Source organism: Seriola dumerili, unplaced genomic scaffold (assembly GCF_002260705.1).
Source record: "Seriola dumerili isolate Sdu_G_001 unplaced genomic scaffold, Sdu_1.0 BDQW01000155.1, whole genome shotgun sequence".
Lineage (NCBI taxonomy): Eukaryota > Metazoa > Chordata > Actinopteri > Carangiformes > Carangidae > Seriola > Seriola dumerili.
The window spans coordinates 1,259,005-1,281,640 of record NW_019174410.1 but is presented as its reverse complement, the minus strand read 5'-3'; the positions used below and the strand labels follow the sequence as shown (position 1 = coordinate 1,281,640).

At 45.9% G+C, this 22,636-nt stretch overlaps 1 protein-coding gene across 6 annotated transcripts in view; it reads right to left on the bottom strand.

Moving 5' to 3' along the window:
- lnx1 (ligand of numb-protein X 1) overlaps positions 1–19,818 on the bottom strand; it is a 34,958-nt gene extending 15,140 nt beyond the window's left edge. For 2 of the 6 annotated variants that reach the window (XM_022751523.1, XM_022751524.1), the window contains exons 1-2: positions 19,578–19,818; positions 15,133–15,633 (exon numbers count right to left, since the gene is read on the bottom strand). In XM_022751523.1, coding sequence (XP_022607244.1) covers positions 15,133–15,587 — 455 coding nt within the window. In that variant the 5' untranslated portion in view covers positions 15,588–15,633; positions 19,578–19,818. Of the gene's footprint in view, positions 1–7,240; positions 7,354–15,132; positions 15,634–19,577 lie in introns of those variants that run through there. The other 4 variants (XM_022751521.1, XM_022751522.1, XM_022751525.1 and 1 more) reach the window with 2 other exon arrangements.
- Positions 19,819–22,636: the final 2,818 nt, after the last annotated feature.

The following is a 22,636-nucleotide window of genomic DNA, read 5'->3' as shown; positions in this document are numbered from 1 at the left end:
TGGAGCCGTCCCACAGAGCAGCAGATACACGCTGTAGTTGTAGAAAGAGTCTCTGAGACGGCAGCACACAGACGTTGTTTAGTGCTCCACTGCTTTATTAGAAGGCTTTGTCTCTCGCTAATTAAAATCTCCTTCCTCCGGGGGATAAGAGTTGCAGCTGCTTAGACTTTGAATGTTTTTGAGTTTTTAATGTTAAAGGGTAAAATATGATGCTGCCTGAGGTTACAGGCAGGGGAGCATGACAGCAGCCCCTTGTCTTCCTCACCAGGGTGGTCTCCAGCTTCAGAGGCCAAGGTAAACGAGCCAATTAAGTCTGCACACCGGAGAGGTGAAGTGCGCTCACACACACACACACACACACACACGCGCGCTTTTCTTTCTGTGGCAAACAAACATTCTTTTATGTTTAATGATGGGAGTGCTTATGCAAAGCTCTCCTTTACTTGTGAAGCGTCATTTTTTCGGGGGGATTATCACTGAGCTTAGAGGATGCTCATTAGCGCCGCGGCGTCCCCGCCTTGGTCAGCGCAGCCTCAGTTATCACATCATCTCTCTAAACCCTGGGATCTGTGGCGAGATAAGGAGCCAAGACACCAAATCATCCTCAGCACTCCTCCCTCCTCCCCCCTCCCTCCCCTCTCTCAAGCGCAATCACAATTACCCATGATGCTTTCAGAGACGCGGTGGTCGTGCTGCTGAAGCGCCCTGGCAGTGACACAAACAGCCTCGTTCTTGTGATGTGAAATAAACACCAGCTCACAACTCATCAAAGCCTGTGAGATTCTCCAATCCTCTTTAGGGTTGAGTGGATTATCCTTACTAACCCAAATACTCTCTCCGCTCGCCGACTGTCACGGACAATCGTGTTGGGCCACACTCCGCACACAGACCAAATTACCTCTGCTGAGGTGACGATTCCAGGTCAGACAGCCAGATACAGAAACTGTGCCGAGTCCCGGCGCATTGTTCCACATGCTGCGGCCGTGTGACACCGCCATCATGCAAACGGCCTGGAACCTAACGCAGAGGTTATTCACAGTCTGTGTGTGTGTGTGTGTGTATGTATGTGTGTGTGTGTGTGTGTGTGTGTGTGTGTGTGTGTGTGTGTGGTGGAGGGGGGGGTACAGTCAGCTGACCTGTGCATGACCCACAGTTTGAGTGACTTTCCTTAGCTAAACTCTTCTTCTCTTCTTCCCACTTCCTTATTAATCTGAAAGCAGCAGCTGCAGCAGTTGTTCCTGACGGGGTTCAGACTCCAGCAGCCGAGTCTCTGAAGCTCCTTAAAAATACACCAGCGACACCTGACGCACCTGAACCCGGGAGGGGAGGGGAGGGGAGGGGAGGGGAGGGAAGGAGCGCCAGTTGCACTCAGAGCCCTGAGGTAGCTTGCAGGTTTTTCCCACGGAAGAAATGTGTGGAATGAGAAAAGAAGTGTGTGTGTGTGTGTGTGTGTGTGTGTGTGTGTGTGTGTGTGAGATACATGGGAGAGGATCTTAAAAGCGACATGCACAGAATATGGGAAACGCAGAGACAACACTCAGTGACTTCTTCTTCTTCTGATCTATTGGTTTCCAGCACAGAAACATTCTCGTCTAAAACAAAAAAAGACCATTTTAATTTTCTACAACTAAATGCCTGCAGACAAAGAACAAATCTAAATTTATATCAAAAAAGCTGAAAATCGTACAAATCATAAGAGAAGCCAGGACGGCACTGTGCAGCCATCTCTCCCGAACGTCTCATCGCTTTCACATTAAAGCCAAATAACGACGAGACAACCATCTTTAAAATCTGTGCCGTGGACCCTGGCAGGGACGGGACTCCGGAGAGAAAATAGTCTGTCGTTAACAGCTTTTGGCTAAGACACATCGAGACGTAACTTTATTTAGACCAGACTGAGCAGGGACAACCCCTCCCTCCCTCCCCCCCACCCCTTCCCCGCTCTGGGGAAGCACCTGTGGCCCCCGAAACACAAAGCAGCTAAATAAGACTCCACTAATTGAATTTATGTTGATAGACGCCTGAATTAAACATTTCTCCTTGATTAGATTAGTAAATCAATTACTCCTTTATCACACACTTGTTTCACATGAAAAACACAAAGTAAAGTTTGATTGGGAGGGAGGAGACAGAATGATGGATGGACATATGGATATATATTTATATTTATAAGTACAGAGGGAGAGAGAGAGAGAGAGAGAGAGACAGAGTAATCCAGTTAATGATGAACTAGAGGAGTGTTAATCAGAGGATGCGCTGGTGTGTTGATTGGATCCGCCTGCTGTGAGGGGTAATCCCATCTGCAGCATGAAGAGGGGGTGAGACCGCAGCTGGGGACACACTCTCTCTCTCTCTCTCTCTCTCTCTCTCTCTCTCTCTCTCTCTGCTGTGGGAGGATATTTTGGCTAAGCTCGTTTCCAAAGACAGATCTGCTAAATTGAAGTAGGAGGCGAGGTTTAGTTGGGTGTGACTCGTTCCAGGCTTTGAAGATGAATGCGTACAGAAACCAAAAGTGAACGCGTCCGGCGGCCCACACGGCACATAAATCCTGCCTTTGTGTGTTCGAATCCGTGTCCCTCCTGTGTGCAGAGAGCAGTGGCTCGGCAGGTTTGGCGTGCCTCGTGCGTCTGTGTGTTTACGGGGGCGGAGGCGGAGGCGGAGGTGGAGGCGAGGCGCTCCAGCCGAGTCAGCCTCCGACAAACAGCCCAAACTCTGACTCAGGCTTTTTACTTTTCTTTTTTTTTTTTTCAGCCAATCAATACGTGCGATCATCCGTCGGGCCCTGACCCCATCATCAGACTGGAAGGATATTTATGCAGAATTTACCGTGTCAGTGTCCGGTTTCAGCCGAGAGGGCGATCTCACACCAGCTCTGTCAACACAGAGGAGCACAGGAAGCACCGCAGCTGATTTATTCACTGCTCTCTGAGCTGGATCTCTGCGCGCTAATGCACCTCACACATGTCCACCTCAACAGTGGCTGCTTTCCAGCCCTGCAGTCAAATACTATGTGTACATTTCTCTCTCTGAGGTGCAGACATCTCTGACTGTAATTCCCTCCGCACTACAGTACATGATCATAGAGAATCCCCTCCAGGCCGCTGTCCCACATCGCTCTTGGCACCTTTTAGCCTATATTTCTCACTCTACGCCACACTAGCCCTTGGCAGTGTCCTGGTTTCTCTACGTCCACGTGCCGCGGTACAACTGCCTGAAACGCAGCCAGCGCCGGTCAGCCCAACCCGACGCCCTGGCACTCAGCAGGGCGCCGTTCACGTGAGAGATTAAGTCGCTGCTGGCTGCCTGCTCTGCGTATGGAAGCCCTCCTGCAGATTAGCCCGCTGCAGACAGGAGACAGTTGAAACTGTTCCATGTTGAACAAGTCGAGCTGCAAAGACCCTAAACAGCAGCCACAGGGAAAAGTGAACAGACACCTATTTTCACAACACACCTGTCTTCAGTGATATGCTTCAGAAAGTAGGGCGCTGGATGTAAACGATGCTGCACAGGTATGACGGTGCACTGCATTGCGGAAACAAATGCAATATATTTAGGTTGCACTGACAATAAAGCACAACATGCAAAGCTCAGTCCCTTCTGGAACACCTGTCCACATCTGGGGGGTGGGGGCCTGCTCAGGTAAACACTCGCTGCTCCCATGAATAAATGAATACATACATAATTCATCTGTTCTTTTGCGACTGTGTATTTACACATGCTTTGTGCACACTTCAATTATACATGGAGAGATGTGTGTTTCGCTGCGTTGTTTCATGCCATTTGTTGAGTGTGAAGTGCAGCGTGTTTGTGAACAGCTCCTCTCTACATGTGTCCTTGCCCCATGTTTCCTTTCATGTTTGATTGTGGATGCAGCGCGCTCCGTCTCACACTCTTGTGTCTTGTAGACTCTGTCTGCTCGTGCATATAAACGTTCCCATGATGGAGCCTCTGGATGTGCTTCGTAGTGTAAATCCCATAATCAAATAATTAAGCTGATTTAATGTTATCTCCTTTCAAGAGCTGTGCGAGTTGTTGAGGAGGGTAGGGTATAGGCTGTTAGCCCGATTTTTATCTCTCAGCCGCTCTCCCCTCGGCCTCCCCCGAGCTTCTGGCCCGCCGCACTGAGACGGGGGAAGCTGCCTCGCTACAGAACAGGGATTAATATTAAATCCAAACAAAAGTCTAATTAGAGAAGCCTGCCCCACACTCGGAGCGGCTGTGAGGCCAAAGAGGGCACGGCACGGCACCGCCTCCGACTCGAGGTGGACCCGGCGTAAACTAATGACTGGTATTGTTCAGATCCAGCGGGTGCGTGCGTGGCAGGCGGGTGGCTAATCCTGTTAGGATGCGTCCATGCTGAAGATGTCCGGAGCGCTGGGACCGCGCGCCGCTCCTTGTGATCAAACACCTCCTAGATGAGGCCTGAAAGGACGGAAGCTAAGCTAATCATAGTGTTTAAGACGTCTCAGCCCAGGCCCCAGAAATGAACATAGATTAATCATTAATGCTCTACAGCACTGCACTGTGATTATCAGGGGAGGCCATGTGGGCTGGGGGCGGGACTAAGCATGGTGTAATGATGTGTGTGTGTGTTAAGTAAGGAGTAAAAAAAATAGGTGCTCCCCTGTGTGTGTGCCAGTGCTGCGTTTCTATTGGCTGTTGCTGACAGGGTAAAATGTCAGTAACTATATTAAGCATTTTATCACAGAGAAACATTTACTCTCCCCCTGCCTTGTTACCCCCCCCCCCAATCTACACCCTGCGTCCAGCCTATATAATTTAAATTATTTATATATTATTATTTTATATAAAATTATAACTCTGTGTATGTGCATTTATATGCGAGTGAGACAGATTGCAGCCACTCTCGTTTTTTCCTCCACACAGTGTAGTAATCACAGATATTGAAAGACGTCGTAGAAAGGAGGAGAGAAGAGACGAGGAGAGAGAGATGGAGAGAGGGAGGAGGGGATAGGGAGAGGTGGTCACACGGGGAGGGGGGGGGGGGGGGGGGGGCGGCTCCTGTCAACAGTATGGATAAAGACAAATGGTGTGCCACTGCTCTCCAGCCAGGCAGAAAAACACCACGTCCGAGTTCGTCTGCTCCTGGTTTCTCTCTGTCATGTCATAATCTGCACCAAAAAACACACACACACACACACACACACACACACACTCTCTCTCTCTCTGCCTGACTATCAATATTTCACACCTGATGGCTTCGGTTAGTGTCAGGGAGGAATCTGAAAGGAACCCCCCCCCCATTGAAATGACCCACACATGCTGTACTGGGCGTGCTGGGTGCCGTCGCCATGGCAGCCGTATGTATGGCCAGATGGAAGGCAAGGCACAGGAAGTGACCTTACACCCTCATGTCCCCTCTCCTCTGCTGTACCGCTCATCCTCACTGCCTCCTTCTCCTCCTCTAACTTCTTCACTCTGCGTCGCCCTCCTCTCCTCTCTCTCCTCTCCTCTCGTCTCCTCTCCTCTCCTCTCCTCTCTCTCCTCTCCTCCTCTCCTCTCTCTCCTCTCTCTCCTCTCCTCCTCTCCTCTCCCTCCCCTCCCCTCCTCTCCTCTCCACTCGTCTTTGGCATCCACGGCGTCCAGTACGAGCTCTTGGAGTCTGCAGGAGCTAAAGCCCCACTCAGTGGAAAGAGCGTACAATGAAATGAGGGGATTTGCGAGGCTCTGCATTGTTCCGTGTATTCATTCTAACTTCTTCTCTCTGCGTCGCCCTCCTCTCCTCTCCTCCTCTCCTCTCCTCTCCTCTCGTCTTTGGCATCCATGGCGTCCAGTACGAGCTCTTGGAGTCTGCAGGAGCTAAAGCCCCACTCAGTGGAAAGAGCGTACAATGAAATGAGGGGATTTGCGAGGCTCTGCATTGTTCCGTGTATTCATGCGGTATAATGGGACATTTCCGTCAGGCTGGTGGAGAGGAGCGGCGGCCGAGCCCAGCTCAGGGATCACAGAGTGCTGGCGTCACATGGAGCTGCTGGTTGGAGTCAACATTAACCCCCCACCACCACCACCACACACACACAAAGAGAGGCTGGGGGCCAGTGCAGAGCAGAAGGAAGAGGGGCCAAGAGCAACGACAGCGGGTAAAAACATCACAGCTGTTCTGTTGGTTCCTGATCAAACAATTGATCAAATATTCAAGTTGACAACAATCGATTTCAATTCAAGTGAAAACACTGAACATCCCCCGAATTCAGCTCCTGACACGTTTCATATCGTTGTAAACTGAATATATTCAGAGCATTTGTCAAAGAAATTTCATATAAAGACGATTATTCTCAGTATTTTCAACATCTTTTAAACTAATATTAAATGTAAAAACAGTCAGCCACGAAAATAATCCTTAGTTGCAGCCCCAGTGTTGAATCACACACACACACAGATAGGAGGTTTGTTTTGGTGACATATTTAATCACCTGACATGCTGTCCACCTGTGTGTTTACATTCACCACTGATTAAATATTCATTAGAGGGGAAGGAGAACGTGTCACCAACAGGTGAGTCTTTATGTGACGTGTCATATTCATATTAAACATCACGAAGCTCCATAACAGATCTCCTGTCTTCTGCTCTGCACTGAACAGATGCAGCCGAGGTGAAAATCTACTCCACAAACACACACACACACACACACACACACCCCCCCCCACCACACACACACCACACACACACACCACACACACACCCCCCCGACCACAGCAGTGGCTTACAACCGTGAGCAAATGCGTGCTGACATTTTTGCTCAGATCAATAGAGACACACTCACACATGGTGCTGGAGAGAGAGAGAGAGAGAGAGAGAGAGAGAGAGAGAGAGAGAGAGAGAGAGAGAGAGAGAGCTGCTGCAGTACTGTTCTGTATCAAAACTGTCCTGAACAGCACAAAGCTCTACCTGCTGCCTCAACCGCAACCCCCCCCACCCCTCACACACACACCCCCCCGACCACAGCACCAGGAAGATATTCTCCAGAGATTTTCACAAACTTCGCGTCACACTTCAACTCTTAAAGTGATGATCGCAGTGTAAACATGGGAACACTCACACACACACACACGAATACGCACGAGTGTGGAAACACAAACACACGGCTGATGATGCACAATAACACACGTTAAACGCTGCACGGGCTGTTGGTGGAGGGGGGAGACGGGGTGATGTTGGTGGAGGGGGGAGATGGGGTGATGTTGGTGGAGGGGGGAGACGGGGTGATGTTGTACTCACAGCTCAGAGTAGAGGATGTGCAGGTTGCCCAGGTTGTCTGTGTAGTTGGCCGGGCTGAGCCAGGGCAGGACCAGCAGCAACAGAGCCTTCATGGTCAACGCTCGGCTCTTCTCCCTCTCTTCCCCCCTTCTTTCTCTCTCCTCTGCACTGAAGCTTTCTCTTCTTCTATTCCCCCCTCCTCCCCCTCCCCCTCCTCCACCTCCAATTCTCCAAACCTGGCCGTGCTGACCCCCCCACCCTCTCCTCCTCGCCTGCCTTCCTTCTCCGAGAGGCGCTCTCGGGTCAGAATTAATCCTTCGCTTCCTACCTTTTCACCCTCTTTCTTTCCTTCCCTTGTTTCCCCCCCACCACCTCCACCACCACCACCACCACCACCCCTCGCTCTCCCTCTATCTCTGCCTGTGTGAGTTTCTTCCTGTGCCTCAGGCTGGCTGCCTGGTCATCTCAGCTGCAGAGGCAAACGGGCCAGTTGCCAGAGGTTGAAGACGGAGCGGAGGAGGAGGAAGAAGCAGCAGCAGAAGCAGGTGCAGAGGAGAAGTCCCGTTGTTGCACAGGAGGAAGAGGAGAAAGTGCAAGAAGAAGAGGAGGAAGGAGCCCCGTGCAAAGGTGGCACATTTGGAATACAATTTGAGATGTGCAGCCCCTTAATCTGCCCCGGGGACTGGCGAGTTGTAAGAGGATTTGCGCTCGTATGCGTGTGTGTGCATGTCTGTTTCCCTCGGTGTGTGTGCGTGTGTGTGTGTGCGCGCATGTGTATGTCAGAGAGAACAGTGCAGCCTGTGACTTATACTGCAGCAGAAACCACTGAGGGGGGAGATGGAGCAGACCAAACAAAGACATGAGGGGGGTGAAGGTAGCTAGTGCTGCTCTGATTGGCTCTGCCCACTTCACATGTGCACACAAACACACAGGCTCAAGACATACACACACACACATACACACACACACACACACACGCACGCACACACACACGCAACCTCTGCATTCACCTCCCACTGCCTGCACATACGTTGGCCCGTGAAGGGGAGGACAGGGGGGGAGGGAGAGAATATGTTGCCTCCAAATCCTCACCCCTCCTCTCCAGCGATGGACTGCTCCCTGTGCTGCAGATTGGTCTGATCGCTCAAAAGAATCTGCCTACATGTGTGGAGGAGAAAAAAAAAGACCAAAACACACCGGCAAATCAATATTCTCTGCAGGGACGGAGGCTTGTTACTGTGGGAGATTTGAAAGAGACAGACGGGTGAAAATAAAATAAACTAAAATAAAAAGAGAAGTCTTTGTTTGTCCAAATGCACATTTCATTCACTCACTCAGTCATTCATCTACACGTTCATTCAATTTCAGAACACACAAAAATACAAAAGGGAGGGGGGGGGTTTAACCCTCCTGCCATCACTACCTGTTGGGACTGGGGGGGGGGGTATGTTGAGTGTGTTGGTGGCTGGCATTGATTTCAGGGTGTGATGCATTTTACTCTCTTAATTGCAATCAGCTCGTTTGAGGCTCGTACAAGATTCTTCTTTCATCCTTTTTCTGTCTCTTTCATCTGACTTCGCTCTGCCGTCCCTCTCTGTAGTAAAGACACGGCAACGGGAGGGAGAGATGGTGGATAAACACCTTTGAATATGAAACACTGCAGCACCTCTAATCTATTTTCATTCCATCCTGTCAAATCTCACTCTTGATCCTTTTTCCTGTATTATTAATTTTAGTCAATTTTATAAATACCCAAATCACAAATTCGTCTCGGCATCGTACAGCGCTCTCCTTCTTCCTGACCTTTGTTTCCATCTTTTCACTTCTTTTCTCCACAGCTTTCTACTTTCCCTCTCCTCGTTTTCCCTCTTCCTACCTTTTTCCCTCTCTGTTATCCGATTTTCAGAGCGCTGAGCCGTCTGCTCCCCTCGAGAAAGACACTTAACTGGTGTAAATACCCTGTCTGAATGAATATTTCATAGATGGAGGTGGTGTGGTTACAGGCTGAATTTGTGTGTGTGTGTGTGCGCATGTGCATGCGTGTGCATGTGACGGCGTGTGTGTTAATGCCTGCATGCGTGCATACTGAGGCATAAGTTGTCCTGCGGTATTTGAACAGTACGCACAGCAACACGACCACAGGGCACGCAGGAAATGGAAATGTAATTGGATTGTGACAGGATGCAGTTTGTGAACAGAAACCAGTCTGCCCCACAGGAGTCGTTTCATACACTAGTGCATTAACTCACACTCACAAAAACAGCATAACACACACACACACACACACATACACACACACACTTATACTCATACTCATACTCTCACACCATTTGTCACAGCTGATGTATGGAACACAGACGGAGACACAAATGCAGACAGGCTGGCGGCGGCGGCGGCGGGGAGGGGGGGCAGGTGAGGTGGCAAAAACTGGTCCCAAACTGGTTCAAAAAGACATTCTATGATCGGGGAGGGTCAGGTGACCGGGACAGGAGGGACGGTCTGGGAGCTGAGGACTGACAGGTGAGCGCAGGGGAGGACTGGGCGACATTAAATGTCCCATATTTTCTTCTTCTGTGTTTTATTTGAAGTGTTGATCCATAAGAAGATATAAAAACCATCTCAGTGTAGTTTTACATCTCCTCTCTCAGGCTTCTCTCTGGAGCTCTAGTAACAACAGGTTGGTGAGCCAATCAGAAGAGAGGAGGCTCTCTTCTGATTGGCTGACTGTTTTCTGAGTGATCCAATAAAAATAAAGCGGATTTCAGGTAAAAACACTCAGAGAAACCAAATCCTGTAAAGGTTTGGATGGTGGGTCCAGGTGGGCGGGGCTTGGTGACTGCTTTGTTGTGACATCACAAAGTTCCAGAAGTCCTGACGGCTGGTTTTAAGGCTCAGTTTCTGAATACAGGCTGTGTGCATTTCTCTGTGGACTGAGGCTTTGATACTTTCACAGTATTAATATAGAAGCTAGAGCTGATCTATAATCACACTACACATGGACACAGACCTTTACACTGGAGGAGCTTTAACTCCTTTTCTCAGGAGCTCAGTTCTCACACTGATATGAAGTTTGTTTGTCCTCCATCCTAAACCACCACATAGGTCGTACATTTGAATAGATCCATAGGAGCCTACCAGCGGTTACCGGACCTCCATCGTCACGGTAACAATAACACGTGGTTGCGGTTGTGGAACGGTCACTGTTTGGTTAGGTGTGGGCATAAAAACGACTTGGTTTGAGTTTCGGAAAAGATCGTGGTTTTGGGTTCAAATGAGTTCTTCCTTAAGGTTAGAGGACCTTTGTCGTCATGGCTACAATAATAAACAGGCAGTTAAGGTTGTGGAACGGTCAGAGAGGTGAAGGAGTAAACAAAACAACACTGACGGCCACCATAACCTCCTCCCAACGCAGACTACACTCAGCTGGCAGTTTATTAGGAACATCGAGCTAAAACTTCCACAGTCTAATAAAACAGTCCTGCAGTAAATCCTGCTTCATGAAGGTTTCAATATTCAGATTTTATTAAAACTGTTTTACAGAGGTGTCAAATCAACTGTGCGATCACTATGGAGGCTTGTTGAATTGTATTGAGTTACAAGTGTTTGTCTGCTCCATTTATATCAATGAAGGGTGAATAACACAAACACCTCTACATGTAGCGCACTAGCTTTACAAGCTACCGATTCCTTCACGCTGGAAGAAGTTGAACTCCAGCAGGAGATAAATCCAGTTCAGTTCACTAAAGCAACATAGAAAATTAATCTAAACTACTTTGTAAACAAATTGACAAAGTACATGTGATACGAAATTATAACAAAATATTATATAAAAAAGTCACATGGACTGTCAGCTCTGGTTTCATATATAATAACTTCAGTATGTTGATGGTGTTTGTGCGTCAGACTGAGATCCAGGAGGTTTATCCATGATGACGTTGTCGCTGTGTGAGCACTGAGCTACACCTGCCCTTGTTTTTTTTTTTTCACCTGCACTACACAAAGGTCAAAGGTCAGGTGTGTGGTAGCGGCCTGACGAGCTCATTGCCTAGTGATGCGGCACTACAGCGGTCGGGGCGGGTCAAAAGAGGTTCAATTACAGTAACGAATAAAATACAATACAATCAATTATTTTACATTATATATTTTTAATATATATTTTTAATTAATTGATATTACTTTGTAGAAATCTGTTTTCATTTTGACGTTAAAGAGTTTTTTATTTTTGTAAATTCTTGTCAAAAAAGTCAAATTATATTGACCATGATTCCATTTATAAAAGGAATAAAAGGGGGAAACATCTAAGGGGGTGGATAGTTTTTATAAGAACTGTGAACATAAAGCGTAATTTATGGCCAAAACTCGTTTGTAGTTTCAGTAGTTAACTACACAAAATTGCATGAAAAGTAGTTCAGTCACTGAGACTAAACTACCTGCAAGTTACTGCTAAACGTAGTTCAACTGCTAGTTTAATTAATCGTAGTTCACTGTGGCCCTTTAATAAAAATCAGCTTAACCACTGTTTTTGTCTTTAGTGTGGTCTGAATTCTTTGTTCCTCTCTCGGTCGTCTCTCACACAAACACACACACAAGCAGCAGGGACACACACAACACTTAAATAACAGAATTAAATTACAGTAACTGTGAGGAATTGTCTTCTTTTTTTCTTTTCCAAATATTCACACAAGCTTTGAAGAATCCCTCTGGGCTTTGACAGTGTACTTGAAAACAAGTACGTTTTCACAAAAAACAAGAAGAAGAAAAAAAGAAAAACACCATCGCGCTCGAGGCAGAACATCAGTGAAACATACAAAAAAGGGAACTCAGAGTAAATCAACTTAACTAATACAAAACGAATCTAGGACTGAGAGGCAGTCGGAGCACAGAGAACCAGTTTTGAGGATTACATGCACATGCAGCTACACGTAACTGGTATGAAACAAAAACAGAAAAGGAGGCACTTTGTGGCTGAATTCTGTGCAAGCCCTCACAGGACACAGGAGTCCCAAAGCCAACAAGACATACCACTAGATCAGATAGTTAAGAGTTTGTTCTTGATTACAGCAGATGTGTCCAGACTAAGAATTCCTCCATCCAGAAGCCAATAAAGGTCACGAGTGATTGGATGAGTATGAAATCAGCTCCTGCCAGATGGTTGGCTGTCTCAGTCATTACAACTCCTGACCCAGTGCCAGATCACAGCACAGGGCAGCACCGAAATACACCCACAGGAAAGTATGATCAGGGAGGAGTGGTGTCACATACAAGTGTCTTTAAAACACACAGGTGAGATGTGGCACTTTGGTTACAGGGCCTTACTGCCATGTTAGCCATCTTACGCTAGCCATCATTTTGAGACATAAAATCCTGTTTGGAACAACAGGCACATCCCAGTAATGTAAAGTCCAACACACACACACACACACACACACACACGTTATGCTACCGATTCTACAATAAAGAAGCATTTCAGTTTATCACACCCTCCCAGTAGTCTCCCTGTTTGCTGGAGAAACTGTGGACACCACTACCACTACCACTACCATGTTTTCTGGGACTGCCGTGTCATCAAAGATGAGAGGAGGAGGATACACACGGCCCTACAAGACATTCTGAGATGCATAATCCCTCTGGACATTACAACTATTATAATTTGGACATTTATCTCAAGACTGGTCAAAGAGAGATAAATATTTAATGAATATCCTGCTGGTGGCTGGTAGGAAGAATCTCACCAAGAAATGGTTTTCACAGGAGAGCCCGACTTTAAACGCATGGATGGAAATTACAATGGACATTCACAGAATGGAGAGAATAACTCAATCATAAATTGGAAGAATTAATTGTTTACTGGAAAAAATGGATTAATTGTGTAACGCCACTAAGGCCTGATTTTATTTTTACAAACACAAAACAAAAACAAACAAAAAACAAACTAAAATAAAAGGAATGTAACTACGCACAAAAAAAAAGCAAAAGACTGATTAGGGAAAGGTCAAAATGACTGTTCTGTTATCACGAGACCTTTGTGGCCATGGTTAAAATAATAACCATTTATTTAAGGGACGATCGTGGTTATAGTTCAAAGAAACCAACGTTGACTAATGTAGATAACGGTCTCTCATGTCGACGTCTGATAGTTGATTGGACCAGACAGAGCAGAGGACGAGGATCTCAGTCTCAGATCAGTCTCACCTCTCCTGAATGAAATGTGTTGGAATAAAAACAGGTTTCGGCGATGGTCAGAGAGAGACAGTGGATTCAGACGGCGGACAGTAGCTCGATGTGAAGGCAATGATATAAAACTCCAAAATCAGTTTACTTCACCCCTAAGTGATCTGTTCCAACACCTACAGATAACACAACATTAAAAGCCAGACAGAGGGAAAAGATTAAAAGAGGCAAGTATCAAACAGCATTTTATTGCAGTGATAGAAAAACACTTGCCTCCTAAAAAAACATAACTCACTACATCTGCAGATTGCTAACAGCTGACACGGCAGGAAATGGGAGCTAAATATAATTACTGAGGGCAGGACTTGGAAGGATATATGTATGATTTACCACAAAGGTGTCAGCAGTCATCTATGGGAGGAATTTGATTGGAAGATAAAACTGAGATCTTTTCAGAGCTCCAGTGATCGTCTGATAAAGGTTCAGCATCAGCTTCATGTTGGAGGAGGAAATGTGGGACGACGGGGATCTTTCACCGGGACTGTCCCGTACTGTAGGGACTTTCAGGGAGTTTGAAATAAATAATAAGAACTGACTGACATCCCGGTGGATCCTGTGTTGTGTTTACTTGGAGAAACGTCCCGAAATGCAACGGGCAAAGACGAAAAGACGGACATGACGCACCGATGGCTGTGCGGCGTGAAAACTGTAAACTGGAGGAAAAGTGCACAATGGAACATATGACAACACAACTGCAAATGAAGATGGATGTTTTCCCACAGAGATGGACTCCAGTGGTGTCGTAGTTAAGGATGTGTGCAGATGTACTTGGAGAGGGAGAAGGAGAGAGAAACACCGTCTGTCAGTTGGCTGTTTAATGGTGTTTTATGTTCCTGAAAATTGAAACAAAGAAAAAAGAATAGAAACGTAGAAATGGGTGTTTCATCGAAATCTTTTTCACATCCGTGCACACACAGTGTAGAGTCGTCTCTGCGGACGCGGCCTCTCACCTCCCACAGTTAACACAGCTGAATCCTTCAGGGAGTCGGCCCTCGGAGCTCCGCACCTCATTATAAGAGTCACACTACACGAGGGAGGAGACTGGGAAACGACGGAGCGATGCAGAAGGAAAAGATAGAGGCAGAAAAATAAAGGTGTAAAAGGAGAAGTTGCAGTAGGTGTAGGTGGTGAAATAAGATCGAGGGAAACTGCTTTTTTTTTTTTTTTGAGGAGTTTTATGCAACTTGAGTTTCTATAAAGTGCAAATGAACAGGAATCACTTGTGTGTGATGTGTGGCGAGATGCACTAATTATCCCAGCGGCCCGTGGGCTCAGGGAGTGTTAATGAGCATTAATGAAAGTGGACTCAGACTGGGAGAGACCAAAGTACTGTCTTTTAATGATATATAAACAGAGGAGCTGGGCCGAGTTTAGATGAAAGGCTGGTTGGAGGAAGAACTCGCCCCTTTGGGACCGGAGCTGTGGGTTAATGACAACGGGCAGAAGAGGGCGGGAAATTAAGAGTGTGTGTTTACTGCAGGTCAGTGTCGTTTTTTAAGAAATAAAGAGGGTAAATAAGAGAGGAAGAGGAACTTCAAAAGTATCTGAAGCTAATGTTCACGTACTTACAAGAGCACTGATTCTATCTCAGTGTCTTTAAGGGAAAAGACACAGTTGAGAGTCTGTAAATGTTTTGAGACACACACTGTTTTGGCAGCGTTGGGATTAACTAACACTCCTACCTGCTCTTGATGTGGTCTTCCAGTTCGCCGCGGGCCAGAACTTCAGTACAATGGTCAGTGAAGGGGCAAGCCACAGTCAGCTTGTCCAGCAGCTTGTGCACCAGCAGGCTGGGCTTCCTGCAGCTCTGCAGCATGAGGGGGGCGCGGCACACGGGGCAGAAGTCGCTCTCCAGCAGGAAGCTGGTGAGGCACTCCTGGCAGTAGGTGTGTCCACAGGGCGTGTCCAGCGGCCTGATGAGCGCCTGCAGGCAGATGTGACACACGAGGTCGTCGTCCACCTCGTCTTTGTAGAGGTACTCGTGGTTCTCCTCCAGCTGGTGGCTGTGGCCACACGCCGCACAAAGGTCAGGAGGCGGAGACAGTAGTCCATAGTCTGAGGGGGAAAGAGGTGGCGCCGATGCTTCGGCCATCGCCATGGCGCCTTCAGGCTGTAAACTCTCCTCCTGGATACTCATTTGGACTCAGCATGTGTTGTAGGATCCGGTGAGGAGGTCATTACATCTGTGGAAGGAACACAGCGTAAGAAAGGCAGTGGTTATTTAGGTTAAAGTTCCAATAGAACAGAGTGTAAATACTCACTTAAACACAAGCACTGAAGTATTACAGTATCAGCTAAAGTATCAAAATAAAAGTAGTGGTCCAGAAGTAAAACATATTATATTTGCATGAATACTGATTCATCAACGTCCAACCCTCACCCAACCGAGGGACCCGGCGCCTCCAAAGATCAGAGGCGTCTTCTGGAGGAGAATGAGTCTTCACTGTAAAGGCTCACAGGCCACGAAGGTTCGGAGTCAGTGATGTGATGTTTAACAGTGTCGAAGAAATGTGAATGTAAACCATCACCTACAGCTGGCAGGTGAATGAAGGGGAGTAAAAGGAGTAGAAGTATAAAGTACTCGAGTACATGTACTTAATGACTTTCCACCACTGTGAACAGGGAGCCAGCATGTCAGCATGTGTGAAGTAAACAGGGTGTGAAAATATTCATCAGCTGTGGGATCTTTTCTATCTCTTTCACACACATGAACAGCAGCAGAGAGTGATGCGTGCAGCAGTCCTCCAAACTTCAGTTTTCCTCCTCCCTGTTTTTATTTATTTATTTATTTCCTCCTCTGGCACCGAGAACAGATATGCGACTACTGAGATTTTCGTCTACGCAGGAACATCAATACCGCTCATCTCAGCAGCAAGTGTAGAGTCAGATACACACAGATAAGTCCTCGGGCCCTCACTCACTGTGATGCATGACAAACACGCATCACTGTTAATCCACTGCGGGATGTGACATGATTTTTTTTTTTTTTTTTTTCTGCCACACAGGTTTACTTTGTGCTCTGTGAGCGTGCCAGCGAACACGTCATACCCCCAAAAAACAGGCAGGCTCCTCCAGCACATGGACACGAACAGATGGACTCAGTCAGACACACGTCACCTTGGCAACAGCCGTCTTGTTGGCTCTCCGCTAGCTTTGTTTCTGGACCCACTGTTGGGTTTTGGCTGCTTAATGAGACACTAGATCTTGTAAAAAAAAAAAATAATAAAAACCAACAAAACAACAACAAAACTTGTGTCTGGAGTCTTCAAAACACAAGTTTAATTGAAGCCGTAATTCTATTTTAATTGGACACATTCCCAGCTCTAAATAAAATCATAGCAAACAATAGACTTTGATGCGGATCCCAAAATGCGGATACATACAAATATGGGCAAGTATATACAAATCCGCAGAGTAATCACCAACTTGTCAAAACAAACAGCCTCTCTTCATTTCTCTCTGTGAAGACGGCGCGTGGTGAGTCGTCACAGCCATAAAAGCTCAGTGTGTTTGGCGTGAGGCTAATAAGAAGAGGCTGAGCAGTCTTAACAAAGACGAACTTTCCCGACGAGAACTTGCGGTAACACGGCTGATTCATCACAGGCTGTGACACCTGCTGTGGCTGAGATCAGGTCTGATCTGTGGAGCAGAGCACTTTCATCCCTGCACACAGGAGAAGAGGTGTAGAGACAGAAAGGAAGAGAAAATACCTGCCAGCAGGGGCTGGAAATAATAAAAAAATATTGTAAAAAAGGTGATTCAATGTTAAAGAAAATGAAAAATGAAGGTGGTTTGATATTCTCTCCTCCTCCTGATCCGAGCAGGATAACATAATCTCCTTTAAGTTTGTTCTCTTCTTTCTCTGAGGAAACTTTTTGGTGTTAAAATATATCTTCACGCCAACAATAAAAATAACAGGATCAGACTGTGCTCAAAACAAAATGGACGACATCTCCAGCACCAGGATACTTACAGCCTGACTGGAACCTATTAACCATAATAATCTGTGATTGGAATGAAGATCACACAAAAAATGCATGCTGAGACATGCATTCGAACACACACACACACACACACACACATACACCTCTACACACCCTCTCACACAGATTCAGGAGGACACACCCCCGACACCTGAGGAACATCAGCTCTCTCTGGCTCAGTCCTAATCCCTGAAGCGACACGACGACACTGCCACAACCGGCCACAGCAGAGATTGGCTGATTGGCTGATTGGCTGATTGGCTGCACTTTAACTACATATTAGTGACGTTTTATTAAAAGCTACGCCTGCAATCCGAGAGCCAAACAAGCATGAGAAATGTTCTGCAAACATTTCGGTTTCGGTTTTGATCACACGGGGCGAAAGAAAAAACAGAGTTTGGACTGTAAATACGAAACAGAGATAAAGTGATTTGTCTGTCTTTGAACCAAAGTCGTGTCAAGCCTCGGCTCAACAAGCCGACCTTCAGCTATTGAGAGCAGGGAGAGTTGTTTATTCAAGATAGCCTACACCTTCTTCCTCACATATTGCACACTTCAGTAAATCAGGCTGTTGATTCACTCTCAGGTTGCTCTCCTGTGATCTGAGATGACTTGACGAGTTAATAATGATACAAGGCTGTGCACAGTCAGCGCCTTTTTCTAATGACTGAGTAAAAAAAAAAAAATTTTAAAAACGACCCTGCGTCAGCACTCTCGCTGAGTTAGCATGTTGCTGTGTACACATCCACTCCTTATGTTCAGCTGGAGAAATCAAATCATATCTGTATGAATCAAACAAACACACCCTCAGAGCTAAAGGCTCCGTCAGACGGATCAGACGGAGAGTGTGTGGCTCGGTAACACAGCCTTCCTTTACACAACTAGTTTGTTAATCATTGAAGATTTTATTTTTTGTGCTGCAACGTTAATGACATGTGTGTAAAGTCTCCAAAGAGTCCAGCTGCAGTTGTATCAGGTGTGGTCTCACAAACCGCTCTTGCTGAAACACACGATCACAGGCCACTAACCCTCACCAACACAATTACAGCACAAAGTGGGAGCAGAAAGTAGATCCTGAACAATATCAGCTCATCATCAACTCATAATAAAAAATATAAGTCCTCGGCTATCAGGATAATCTGCTGATGCCAGATCAGATCAGCGCTGCTGTTCCAAGCAGCTCTATAAACACGGACACACACACAAGCCAACAGAGTCCGCTGTGTTCAGACACGTCCCCGAAACACTGAAAATTCCAGCAAGCTGTTTTTTTTTCCTTTCTCCTTGTGCAGACATCTGCCTCATAACTATGCACAAAAAAACAAAACAAGAAGAATTTCTGGGTAATACACACCCAATCAACAATCTCATTATGAGTCATTGACTCCTACCTGTACCTGCAGGAACCTCTCTGCCTGATACGACTAATGGAATGAAACCGAATGGAGTCTGCGGTTTTCTCTTGTTTGTTCTAATTTATAAATCAAGCTCTCGGGCTTAAGCCACACTCATTAAGAGCTGGACACACACGTAATATTATATAACATAACATAACTGGACATCTAGCACATCTCGTTCCATGTAGAAAGAACATATGGGATGTGGAGCAACAGAGTAATGTAATTCCTGCCCTCTCACTAACCTCTACATAAAGCTCGTGTGTGTGTGTGTGTGTGTGTGTGTGTGTGTGTGTGTGTGTGTGTGTGTGTGTGTGTGTGTGTGTGTGTGTGTGAGCCGGTCTCTCTCTGGGTTCACAACGATCTCCACAGTGAGTCTGAGCCAGACCTGACACCTCAGTCTGGGAGAACAGCTGCAGGCAGATGTGAAGCTCTCTGAAGTGTCTCTAATATCAGAATGGCTAACTAGATCAGCACAGACTGTACTGAACAACCACCACACACATAGGTAACATAACATCTACACGTATATCATCATTATAGTTATCATTTATCTCACACACACACACACACACACACACACACACACACACACACACACACACACACACACACACACAAGGCATAAGTTTTGACGGTGAAAACACACTCGCCCACGGAGCAGCAACAGGCAGCAACTATTGAAATGTTAAAGACAAGTAACAAGCACATTTCTAATGAAAAATCAACTTGTAGTGGAGTACTTACATGACTTCATGAGCAGTGTTCGCTTTCAACAGTGCATTTCACCTGGACAGGTAAAGCCTTGCAGAGGGTGTAACATTAAACCATTCCGTGAGGGGGTGGAGGGGAAGGAAAGGAGAGTTAAATGACTCAGTAAAGAGGACTTTGTCCCAGACACGGAGGCCGCCGATTGGCTGCCGGTCTTCAAGTGAAGAAATTTTATCTGGCTGCCGGTCTCTAGGGGATTCTCCAACCCAAAGTAGGGGAAGGCTGCTCCTGTGTGAACTCAGAACCAGCTCACCTCCAACAGGCCAAGGTGATCAGGAAGTGGCAGAGCAGAGGGGGCGGAGCCAGGGAAAAGGTAAACAAGAGAACTGCCCAAACCTGCTCTGGGAGTTCGGGAGAAACTGGAATTTCCTATAAAGTGGAGCAGACAGAAGATGAAAGAATGGACACTGGTACGACCAGCAAACAAAAGCATTTTTGCAAAAGGTCACCAAATTTTTGAGGTACAAGTTATTCAATAATCCACATAACATTTTATATACCTGGATGATTGATTTCATGCAGAACATTTGCATGAACACAAGCACTGTGCTGTTGTTTAAACAGGAAGCCCATAATCTGAGTAAATGACAACGTGTCTCAGGCTTAGTTAATGCTCCCCTGTTCGGCAACTGTTTTAAACCTGTGTACAACACAGATACTATTATACTTGTTGCTTGTGTAGGGCCTTCTTTTTTTGTTGTGGTTGAGCCTCTCTTGGACAATAGCTGCTTTTGTAAAGCCGTGCGAGTGACTCCGGCTTTGTACAAAAACAGTCGTTATCCTCGTTTTCAGATGTGGTTTTCCTCTCGGCTTTTTCTTGCCTCACACAGCTCTTTAAACCCGGAGACCGTGAGCCACAGGTGCTGCAGACAAACACGACTGCGGACACCAAATGACGGTTCTTCATGAGTCACTCTGTGAGCAGAGCTGACTCATTACTTACCGAATACAGAGAGAACAGTCTCTAGTACCTGCAGCGACAGTATGTGCCATAACTAGTCGTATGTGTAATGCGTATGATTATACTCTGCCACACGATATCAGTGACTCAAGTGCTGCATTACAAATACAATGAGGAGAATTATCCAAACAATTGAAGTGATGGGAACCGTCTTGTATCAGAAATCCTTCTTTAAAATACTGAAAAATGAAATGAAAAAATGCCAAATACATATGAATTGCTTGTCAACAGCAGGATGTATGAGTGTCATGTTTATTTGTTAGAAAGAGCGGTGTCAGTCAGCATCAGCATGCTAACATGCTCTCAGTGACAATGCTAGCATGCTGATGCTACGTAGGTATGATGTTTATTATGTTTACTATTTTAGTTTAGCATGTTAGCATGCTAACATTTGCTATTTAGCACTAAACTAAATGAACAGCTGTAAGTTTGATCTGATAATGGCACTAGATGAAAAGTCAGGGGATCACCAAGTTATTACAATTCATCCTGAAGAGGATATGAATGTGCGTAAGAAGTTTCATTACAGGACATTCAATAGTTGTTGAGATATTTCAGTCTGGACCAGATGTTTTCAAAGTATGAAACTCAACAAAATCAACACACCTGCTCCCTCCTTTCCTCTTCTCTCAGCCTGTATTTCTTTACAAAATAGTTAATGGGGCAGGGGAGAGTTGGAGAGGTGGTACAGAAAACACTGCGTGAGGTGAGAGACACATGCATGTGGTGTTCTGAATACAACAGGAAGTTAGTTATTGTAGTTTGTCCCGCTGATGTGACCCGCTCACCAACACGGTCTGCAGTTGGAGCTGCTGCAGAGTCTGTGACACACAGCTCATGGAGGCAATTTAAGTACTTTGAAACCCTTAGAGCCCCTAATTACCACAATTAGTGGCAGAAATCCCACTCCCTCTTGGACTCAAATCTGAAAACACAGACATAACACATGTTTACATTCAGTGTGACCTACACTTCAGTCATCAGCTTTTTTCAGTCTAATAGCTAATTTGGAATAGTTTAAATTGTGCCAATTTGCCATTACGTAAAGAAATACAGGCTAAAAGACTGAAATATCTCAACTACTATTGGATGTCCTGCAATGAAACTTCTTACACACATTCATATCCTCTTCAGTGATCCCCTGACTTTTCATCTAGTGCCATTATCAGATCAAACTTACAGCTGTTCATTTAGTTTAGTGCTAAATAGCAAACGTTAGCATGCTAATAGTGCCAATAGTAAACATAGTAAACATCATACCTATGTAGCAACAGCATGCTAGCATGTTAGCAGGCTGATGTTAGCATGTAGCTCAAAGCACCATTGTGCATCAGTGCAGCCTCATAGAGACACTTTGATTAAAAATGCTGAAGATGATTTCAGAGGCAACTTGTTTAATTGTGATTTTAAATTCATCTTTTACAAAGATGCAACGTTAAGTTAGTAATTAGTTCAAAGCATTTTTGTTTTCAAGTAGATTTTATTTTAGTTTGTCATTAACAGAATCTCTTGATTCTCCATGTGATTTTTTTTATTTTTTTTATCTGGAAAGTAAAAGGTATTTGTTGTAAAACTTCACACTCACTGAACAATCAGGCTGAGTGCAGCCCCTCCACTGGGTGAGTGAAGGTTGATGAACAAGAAACAGTAGAGTAGTTCCCACTGTGACCTTTACAGCTGTCATATCACTCCCACTTCCTTTCCACATGACTTCTCTTCTCTCCTCTTCTCTTCTCTGATGAACAGCAGGATGGCAGGATATGCTAACTGCTAAGAAATGCCCATGAAATACTGCTTTTGCTAAATTACACGGTGTGTGTTGCCACAGTGATTTGAAGATTTTGAGTTTCTTGAACTCCTCAGTTCTCTTTGAAGTGCTGAGTTGAACCTGCATCCTGTTTCATTTCTGCTGAGTCCTCAGCTCCCTGCTGCTGGAGTTTATCTAAACACCGTGGTGCAGGTGAAACCAATCTCCCCCCGTCTCTCTAGGACACTTTCTCTCCTTCCTCTTATTTCCCTTTCTCTCTCTCACACACACACACACACACACACGTACGCCAAACACACTTTCCGG